The sequence below is a fragment of the Sycon ciliatum genome, chromosome 2 (genome assembly GCF_964019385.1).
Source record: "Sycon ciliatum chromosome 2, ocSycCili1.1, whole genome shotgun sequence".
In the NCBI taxonomy this organism is placed as follows: domain Eukaryota; kingdom Metazoa; phylum Porifera; class Calcarea; order Leucosolenida; family Sycettidae; genus Sycon; species Sycon ciliatum.
This window is the reverse complement of record NC_088644.1, coordinates 6,996,478-7,007,009: the sequence shown is the minus strand read 5'-3', so window position 1 is coordinate 7,007,009 and position 10,532 is coordinate 6,996,478. Positions and strand designations below refer to the sequence as shown.

Below are 10,532 nucleotides of genomic sequence, written 5' to 3'. Positions count from 1 at the left end.
GAAGGAGCAGCTGAGCTTCACTCAGACACAAGGTAGGGCCTGTGAGTGTGAAGGGACCCAGGGTGACTGAATTTCTGAACATTATGACTTGCATGCATTGCCACGGAGCATAAACAAACATTCACTTACATGTACTTGTATGCGTGTATGCGTGTATGGTGACGTGGCACAGGAATATTGGGTGCGTATGCATGTCCCTGTGCATGCAATACCGGTACATGTACACAATTCCCACCAAGCTGTGTAGATGATCTGCCTTCTACCGATACCATGACATCCATACATTGTATGGATGTCAGGCTACATACATGACTGTATGGTAGTCCCCTGCTTATCCACCCCACTTGCCGGGTGGGCTGCCGGGTACAGAGGAAGGAGCATGTGTGAGATACGCAAGGTAACGTTGTGTGCTATCCATGAGGATGCTTCTGTCTTTGTCATACTCTTGTTGCACGATGCAGTTGAGTGGATCTCGTCCGTTGCCAACATCGGATCATGTATCGGCATAACGGCTGGCTTGTTCATGCAGCGGTTTGGTGCCAAAATCACCGTCTGTGTGGCGGCATTGCTGAGCTTTGCTGGCTTTTTCGTTGTGGCAGCATCCATTGAGCATCGCATCCCGACACACTTCTCGCTGATGTGCATCTACTTCTTTGTTATGGGTAAGAGGCTAAGAGCTAATAATTATAATAAGAGCACGTGGTAAAACGGCCTTTTTAGCAACCACTGTGATTATGCGGTCGAGTTACCATGTATGGAGTGGCATCACAAGCAGGAGTTTGTCATTCCAGACATACAGTGTACATGTATGTATACACTGCAATTTATGATGTCATTAATATGATACTACTATAAAGATGTCATCTGACAGCACATAAAGTGATCTTATTAGCATATCCACACATCTTCACGACACTCTCCAAATGGTCTCTGAACTACACCAATCACTAAAAGAAAGAAAAATACGTAATCAGGCCATCCAGAATTAATTCGTTGTTTCGGGTCACCCGACCGACCGTCTTTTTTCACCCGACTGCATAATGTTTTTTTTTATAGTGCATGCAAATGTACAGACTACACTATGTACACACGCGACCCTAATAATAGCAGTCCAGATATCGACCTCAGAAGCAGCCATGGCGAGCCAAATGACAGGATGGAGCGCTTGGTGACGACGTAACCGTCGTTGTCGGCTTCTATCTCCGATCCGCAATCAGTCCTGAAACAGCATCAGCTCCGACACCTTGTCGCTATTTACAGAAGTTTTCAAGATGAGAGCTGCTCGTCAGACTCGTTTGCCAGCGAGGCCAAGATCTGGACCTGGTCCTGGAGGGGACCTGGATCTGATGGGACAATGACTGCGCTGGATTGTCTACACTACAGTCAGATTTGATCGACTGGCTAGATGGACAAAAACTATTCGATGTACATGTATGCACATGGACGTAAACCAAAATAAAAAATAAAATAAAATAAAAAATAAACCCGACCGACCGACCCTGGTACGGATGAATGAAGTGACCCGAAACAACGAATTAATTCTAGGTGGCCTCATTCGAATTTTCGGATGATGGGCCTTGCCCGAAAATTCGAATGATTACGTCTTTTTCTTTCTTTTAGTGATTGGTGTAGTTCAGAGACCATTTGGAGAGTGTCGTGAAGATGTATGGGTATAGTCGATGGCTAAAGTGGAGTCTTCGCATTTGGAGGAATGTGTTCCAAAATGGTCATTTTTTTACTAGAGCCACGTAAACCCGTCATGTGTGAGCCATGAATAAGAGGAGTGGTGGCGTGGTCTGGGATGCTCTGCCGACCTTGGGTCTCGGCTTCATCACAACCAGGCGCGCCAATAGCAGAGAGAGAGAGAGCGAGAGGTCATCAGCATATGCGTAATCAGTCTCCACTGCCCAAAGAGTGTTCCATACCCTAGGGCAGAAAATATTTCACGGTTCACGTCAAATTCGGCTAGAGGCCGAGTTTTCCGCATCCGTAGGAACGCCACCACCCTTCAAGGATCAAGGTGCAGATGCAGCTCCTAAAGCGGTGGGAGGTGAGTAGATCAGCTCACCACAAAGTGGTCGAAGACCGAAAATCCCATTCACTGCACCCATGTTTCCCTCGTGCCAGGTCACGAGTTCCCAATTAACTGTGGGTCGCAGCACGACTGGAAAAAAATCCTTCCGCTTCCAAGCAGGACTTGAACCTGGTACCCTCTGTTTCTCAATCATGGTCTTAGACCATCACACTATGCCTGCCTGCCTGCGCAGAGCCTTCCACAAAATAGCGAGCGAGAAACCTGTGTTGCGACTCTATGAGCGTCCCTGATGATCGTGACTTAACGACAGGTATAAGTTAACGTAACACTCAGAGTTGCAACACAGTTTCCTCTCTTGCTTTTTTGTCATTAGCATACAGCGATGATGTCATCAGGACATTGTGATGATGTCTGTCTTTCTGTCCTTTTCAAGTAAATCGGCTCTTGTTTGGAATTATTTACCAGACGACCTGAAGTCCTGCACTACTATCCCAGATTTCCGCGTCAAATTGGCTATGTGGCTAAAAGACAGCTTAACTCTAAAATCATTGTTGTGATTTGCTTTCAAGCAATGTGCATAATCAGTAAATTGATGTTGCTGTTTTTTTTGGTTTCCCGTTCTCGGGGCCTTCTACTTGATTCGGTACTCTTTGTAGTTGTACTTCTGTACTATTGAGCTATCCGAACACTAAACACTAAAAAATAAAATAATAATAATAATAATAATGTCATTAGCATACCCTCTACAAGATACCGGCATCCGTTTCTAGAGGCTGATATCAGGCTTCTAAGCACATCCGTCAAAGCATGCGTTGAGCGCCGTGTAGAAAGACCAGTGTTGTGCACCCGACATAAGCAAGACTAAGACTTGTGACGACTATGATAAGGTGACCATGGTGACCACCTGCCCTAGAGGACCACAAACTAATCCAGGGCAAGAAAGGGTATCTCTTCCGCTTCCTTGACCCTGGATAAGGAGATCACCTGTACACGGGCTGGGGACCAGATTTTTGGGGTCCTGTACATCTATGGACCATGGACCATGCATGCTTGTGCATGTAACCAAAGACAACTCTTTGTAGACATAGACACCATTATACTGTCTGTCAGTGGCGTCAATCACACGCTGACTGAGGTCCATTGTAAAACGTAGATTTACTACAATGTACATTGTATATACCGTACTGTCGGGCGCCGAAGAACTGGCGGGGTCAGGCCCGTCCTAGCCCTTGGCGGATTACGCTCGGTAAATTGCTGAATTATGCTTTCCATTGTGCCATGCCAGTGATTATGCTACATTATGCTGGAATTATGCCGATGAGTACAAACAGCCCTTGGCGTATTATGCTCGGTAAATTGCTGAATTATGCTTTCCATTAGGCCATGGTAAAAAATAAAGTTGATTCTCAGGTCATGAGCCTGTGAAAATCGGCGCGAGCGAGCGATTTTTATTTTAATTCCCGCAATTTTTTTATTTCCAAAGATAGGGTCACACATGTGTACGTCACAGGTTCATAATTAATTTATAATTATTTTATTATTCAGGCCAGGGAGTAGAAAAATACCGGTATTTTACTACTCCCGGATTCATGCCTTTCGCATTGACCGTTTTCATGCACGCCTATGCATGCATACAAGGTGAATTGCTATTTCTGGACATTGTACATTTCTGGACATTTCGAGTAAAATAATTTTTCGTCGCGTGTAGAGTCAAGTCAGTCAGGTTGATGAAGTTTTTTCTTGTTGTAGTTGACAGCTGGGCTGTTGTAGTTTCTCCTCGTGTCGGTGCCTTGTTGATAGCCTTTTCTTGGGAGGCATTTCAACGAGTTTTGTGGTACTATGTCGCATGAGCAATTGTCACATATTTGGAAAGATGAAGGATTAAGCCATACAATAGATACAAAAAGATATGAAAAATGTAAAACACACAGCCAGTGGGCCTCTATTTTATTTTCATGTCCAGAAATTGCTATTCACCTCGTAGAAATAAAAAAAATCGTCGGTGCGCCACCAAAAATCGATGCGCGCGTACTTGAGAATCAAAGATATTTTTTACCATGGCCTTATGCCCAAATTATGCCAGTGATTATGCTACATTATGGTGGAATTATGCCGATGATGGTGCTACAGGTCTACTCTCCATATAACGTAATCTCAGGGACCACGCAAACATTATGTTATATCGAGAGTTATGTTATGTAGAAAACCGTGGGTGAAATACAAGATGCACCTCAAAATGAAGGGTATTACAAGGCGGGTTCAACCGTGCAAACATATACACACTGTACCACCATCGACATGAGATACCATCAATGCCGCAGAATATGTGCACATAGGACTAAACTGGCTAGCTACGGCTACAGCTTGATTGTACCGCGCACGTGAATCTACGTTGTATCGAGAGTGTACACGTCGGGGACTGCGCGTATGGGTGCGTTATGCCGAGGTTTACGTTATGTAGGACTAAACTGGCCTAAAGTCTGCCTAGCTACAGCTACCGCTTGATCATACCATGCACGTGAATTTATGTTGTATCGAGAGTGCGCACGTCGGGGACCGCCGCAGCGTGTGTTATGTCGAGGTTTATGTTATGTAGGATTATGTTGTGTAGAACAAATTTTGTGTGGGAGTGATGCTGTTTCGGCGCGGGATTTGATTTTTTTATGTACTAACGAGGTTTATGTACAAGTGAGAGTTGTTATATCGAGAGCAGACCTGTATACTGTATCCTTGCACTCTTGTTGCACTTTGCAACATTACAGCGACTCTGGCACCATGACAGCACGGCTTAACCCTTTGAGAGCACATTCACCAGGTTATTTCCTGCCGCGGATATGCTTTAAAAATATGCCTGGAGCATTAATCTTCAGGCAGCATCGTAAGGTTCTGCCGACCCGGTCTGGTCTCAGAAGTCCTTTTATGCCAGCCATTGCCAGAGCATAATCCGAAAATTAGGCCAGAAATTATGCCAGCCGCGATATACATGTATCATGATAATCCGCCAAGGGCTAGCCCGTTCTTATTTTTAGCGAACAGCAGTTTCGTTCTTATTCGATGGTACAGTCTTACATGTACAATTATGCAGAGTTATACGTCTGAGTGTACAATAGTGTATATTACGGCTTCCGTCCTTATCTGCAAAGAGTCCAGCCTACCCCGTTCTTAAAAAAATGTGAAATTCTAGCCTGGCCGTTCTTCGGCGCCCGACAGTAGTAGTATTAGTACTGTTACACTCAGACCTCGCTTATCCGGTCCTCTTTTATCCGGATCCCTCGCCATCCGGAAGAAAATTGTTGGTTACCAATTTACAGCATATGCCATGCATGCATACAGTATGTGCGTTCGATAATCCGGTTCCCTTGCTTATCCTGATATTTTGTGGAAAACGGATGTGTGCGGTTATGCGAGGTCTGACTGTAGTGTAGTATATGTAGCCTGCATAGGTACCATCACTGCCACTGGCCTGCGCCTTGGCCTTGCCATGAGCTGGGACTTCCCCGACTCATTATTTTTTTCTCTGTTTGCAACGAAATTATTATAAATTTTTTAATGAAAAGGATCTTTAGACAGAATTAGAAGAACTCAGTTTTGCATTGCGTTTCTTCCAACGACGACGGTAGTTCAAGTAATTAGTTAGTTGTCGTAGCATTGTCGATGCGAGTCATTCAGCTACCGTTGCTCTACACTGATGTTACGGGCTATCGTCATCAGGCCAGCGCAACAGTCTTGTTTTGTGCTCGTGAAAAACAGAAAAAGAAAATAGAATGACTAGCGAACAATCCTACGTTGCTGTGGGCACTTGGGCATTCGCTGCGCTTGCTGTGGAGAAAGCCAGCGAAATGATTGGGGACAGGGCTAGCGGAGTGTTCACCGCGAACAGTGACGATCGTGGGAGCTCGGCTCATTTGCTGGACATAGTGGAGAAGGCGGTGAACACTGTGGAGGAGGATGCTGAGTACGGTGTGTATCTGGTGGGAAAGGGATCCTACAGGAATGCCGCCGGAAAGCACCAGTTCGACGCAGCGATCATGGATGGCCGTTCCCTGTCGTTTGGCGGCGTTTGTGCTCTTGAAGGCTGTTCAGTTCCGATCTCCGTGGCTAGAAAGGTTATGGAGAAGACTGCACATGGTATGTTGGTGGGCACTGGAGCTAGAGTGTTCGCCAATGAGATGGGCTTTTCTGAACTTACCGACGAGGAATTGGACCCTGTGACGCCGGTGGGCAAGCAAAGTGGAACTCTGGGTGAGACTGGCAAGCAGTCAACAGCGAGTGAAGACGGTGCATGCTGCCGAGCGGAAGCTGCACCTAGCCAGGGAGGCCATGATACACTGGGTTTCATTGTACGGCATGCGAGTGGCCGTACGGCGTGCGGGGTCAGCACTAGCGGACCGGCGGGGAAAATGACTGGCCGAGTGGGAGACAGCGCCTTGCCGGGCTGCGGACTGTACGCCGATGACACGGTGGGCGCTGCCGTTGTCAGCGGTGATGGTGACACGTTGCTGCGCTTCTGCCCAGCGCATGCCATCATCACACGCATGCGTCTTGGCGACAGCGCCGGCGACTCGTGCCGAGCCGTGGCCAGGGACATCGTCAGTCGTCTCGGTCACTCGGTGGAAATCGCCTTCTTGGCCGTGGAGGCCACCACCGGTCAAGTAGGCGCAGCCACAACAGTACCAGAGTGGTTTGACAAAAGAACCGGCAAAACCTACCCAGGTTTCCCGTACGCGGTGTGGACAGGCTGTCCTGGGCAGGGCCAAGTCGAAATACACGTCGAACCACCCATTTCTTGAAATACCCGTAAGCGAGTATGCTGTACTGGATGTATTCGCCAATATGTGGAGACCGGCTTGTTCAGTTTTAATTTGTCAGTTTAGGAACCAATATAAACTATATTAAGTTAAGTTAAAATATTTTATCTTATTTGGTTCCTTTAACTGATAAAGGAAACCACAAGAGATGGTATTCTGTGTGATGGGAGACTTAGCCTGGTCTACAGCAAAACTAATGTGCACTGTCAGAAGCTTGAGAAAATTCGAATACATGTACTATTAAAGAGCTTTTAAAAGCTCTGTGCCCAACTTGTGCTGCATTCTTTGCCTTATGGTCTAACGTTTACTTGCACTGTGTTGTGTTTGTGCTTTTCTTGGCGGCAGGTCAAGGTGGTATCTTCACGTACATGGCATGCATGATGACGACGGCCGTCAACTTCTCGCCTGCTGTGCGTGGCACTGTGATCGGTCTTGTTGACTCGATGTACGGCGGCAGCGCTGCAGTCTTCAGCACCATCTACACGCAGACCTACGGCGCATCGAGTGTGGCGCGCGAGCAGGACGTTGCCGGGTTCTTCTATGCTGGCGCGGCGATCATGGCTGCCGTGAACCTGTTCCTGTTCGTTGCTCTGCTTTGGATGCCCTGGAAGGCCGCTGCAGACAAGCCAAACCATAACGGTTCTGACGCAGGGAGCTTTGATGCGGCCAGTTATGAAAACAGTAGTGACATGGAGAAGAGCGACAGTTTCTCAGTTGGCAGTGGCCAGGAAAGTGTTAGTGATCAGCGTGCACACACTCCAGCTCTTGGCTCTCCATCTCTGCAGGCATCTGCTCCGCATGTTGGCTCACCATCACAGCATTCCCAGGGCCGATCACATCAGCCACCAATGCCCAGTCAGAGAGTTGATAGCGAAGATGTCATCGAGCCAGTGCTGGAGACAGACTCTCTTCTCGCTTCGTCCACTGCAGAAAGCAGTGAGTGTCTTGACAAAAGCAAGCAGCCTGATCTTAATACCCTGCAGTTGTTCCTCAACGTGAACTTTCAGCTTCTTTTCTGGGCATTTGCTCTAGCAACTGGAGTTGGCCTGATGTTTATGAGCAACGTTCTATTCTTCCTCAAGGCATACGGTCTGGAAGATGACAGGAATCGCAAACTATTCACCACGCTACTGCCAGTCTGCAGCCTTGTGTCGCGGTTTCTCAGCGGCATTGTGTCGGACGCAATGCACGCACGGTTCATACCCCGCTCGCTGCTGCTTCTCGTTGCTTCAGCAGCACTGCTTGTTGCCCAGGCGCTGCTTCTCGTGCAGCCGGATAGTCTACGCGTGCTGTTGGTCAACACCACCTGTGTTGGTATATCGTATGGCAGTATGTGGTGTCTCGTTCCGACGATCATGACGCACATTGGCGGCTTGAAGTATTTCGGCCAGAACTGGGGCATTGTGATGCTCAGCTCGGCACTGGCTGGCATGGCTTACCAGGAACTGTACGGTAAAGTGTACGATGATCATGTCCATGCCCCTACTTTGCCACCGGGCGCCTCTCCACGGCCGGATGCCGGACCCGCGCCGACAGAGTCGACGTGCTACGGCAGCCGGTGTTTTGCCGTGACAACGTACGTGAGTGTTGCGTCCTGCGCCCTATCCTTTCTCATGGTCCTGCTACTGTTTGTGCGTGACTTCAGGACATTGCGCAAGGAGAAGAAGAGCAAGCTCTCTACCGGAAAGTAAACCAGTCGGCTGTGATTTTCAGCTAGTAGTGTGTACAAGTACTGAGCACTGGCCTTCAGTTCCTGTAGAGGTTTAGTGTCGTACACCATGGCCAGTGCATGGATTGTGATTATACCTCCCTAGACCCGAGCATCACACTGTGTTCAAGGTTGCAGTACTGTGTGCATAGAGTCCTATTCATGCAGTCAGCTGCTGAAACGCAAGTATTATTTTTCGTACTCAAAGTAATAAGAGTAAGTTGAAGCCTCTTGAATTACTCTGGGAGGTGTTTTGGTGCGATAGGCTGTCAGCAGCCGGCACTGGCAACTGTTTCTCATCCCTGAAGGACCTTTTTAATCTCCGGCCCTGTGAGTCAAGCGGTGACTGAACCCACTCAATGTAATTACTTCATCCACTGTTGCTTTGTGGTACTGACATATTAGTCATGGCCAATGCATGCATGCAACCCACGGAGGAAAGGGTCAAACTGAACACTGAGGGTTACCATTAGGTTTCATAAACCGTGAAAGGTGCATTATAAACAAATTCTGCTCACACACTGACGTTCATGATTGATTATCCTGCTCGTTTTTGTGGTCCAAGCTCGAAAGTTGTATTGTGCAGTTTGGACCTGTCGTTGACTGCGATTACACGTGTGTTCATTACACCACTGAGCTCCTAGTAGGCGGGAACTGAGTTGAAACGTCACTGTCTTAGTTCCCGATTTTGAATGAGCCTTTCTACGTTGAGCACTAACTTACTTAGCTCAAGGCTAGCTACATGTAACAGATCAGACTGCACCCATGCCTATAGTATACTCTCAGTTTTTTCTTCAGTTCTTCATTTTTGACATCTTGAAGCTGGCCTATTGCTGGTTGAACCGGCAGCTGGCATGATGGAGTTGTCTCATGAAACCCCGTCGACGCCACTAGGCTGGCCCGGTCTATTTGACAGTCACGGTTCGGTTTATTTTGATGCTTGAACTTGAAGGATCTAAACTGGTACATGCTTTAAAATACATGACTATTTTCGTTATGTAGCATTGTTCTGCCATATTTTACGAGTTTACCGGTATCATTGAATTTTTAGTATTTTACGTACTTGACGGAGCCTGGTGAGTGACAGCTCGAGGGAGTGACAGCGGCTCGAGAGAGTGCTCGATATTATGATTTACTCAGATTTAGGCATGATTATGTAGATTTAGCCGCGCCTGATGATGCGGTATGTTGCCAGTGGTGATTGGACTTTGATATTTTTGGCCGGGCCGATCATTTTTTTCACTTTAAAATCTTTCTGTGCACCTGTGAAAGGCGTCACTGAGTGGTCCATGTGGACTTCAGCCCCCCCCCCCCCCCCCACCGTTCAAGACCCGGAGTCAAGCGTACACGTACGTACGCCGCTCAGATCAGATGCCAGGGTTGTAGCCCGCTTGTAGGGGTTATCAGTTTACTGTAAGACATGTATATATAACGAGGAAGCAAATCTAACGTTTTAACGGATGACATTTCTTCGTTATAATAAGATCCGTTGAGGCCGTACTGCTTCATATATGCTGTGTGTGGATATGGCAGAATACTGCAAGATCGTTAACATATCTTCTCGTTAACCTATGAATTTTGGACAATCGTTAAATTTGCGACTCGTTATAATAACATGTCTTACAGTATGAGCCTAGTTTTGACCAGGGAGTTGTATAATTAAACCCGGTTTATGACTCCCTGGTCCTGGACCTGGTTTTGACTGGACTGATATCAGCTAGTATAGTGATGTCATCAGATGACAATCATTTTCAACAAAAATTGTTGTGATGAAAGTCTGGTTGCCAACGATGTTGTGAAGGACTCTCCATGATCCATGATCCACTCGAAGAAACATTTTCAAAAAAATACCTGTAGCAAAGACTCTTGCCGTCTTGGAAAATGGTCGTCTCTAGCCATCGTACTGTCTTCTGAAAGCGTATGCATGAAAGTTCTTTGCGGGGTCCTACATCGTGCTCCGAACAGCAACGGGATAGCATCA

At 47.1% G+C, this 10,532-nt stretch overlaps 1 protein-coding gene across 1 annotated transcript in view; it reads left to right on the top strand.

Annotated features, from left to right (window-relative positions):
* Positions 1 to 9,801, top strand: part of LOC135808453 (uncharacterized) — a 10,238-nt gene extending 437 nt beyond the window's left edge. Inside the window, exons 1-3 of the mRNA XM_065321644.1 lie at positions 1 to 32; positions 462 to 662; positions 7,189 to 9,801. The exon at positions 1 to 32 is cut by the window's left edge and continues 437 nt beyond it. Of these exons, the coding sequence (XP_065177716.1) occupies positions 1 to 32; positions 462 to 662; positions 7,189 to 8,534 (1,579 nt within the window). The 3' untranslated portion in view covers positions 8,535 to 9,801. The remainder of the gene's footprint in view (positions 33 to 461; positions 663 to 7,188) is intronic.
* Positions 9,802 to 10,532: the final 731 nt, after the last annotated feature.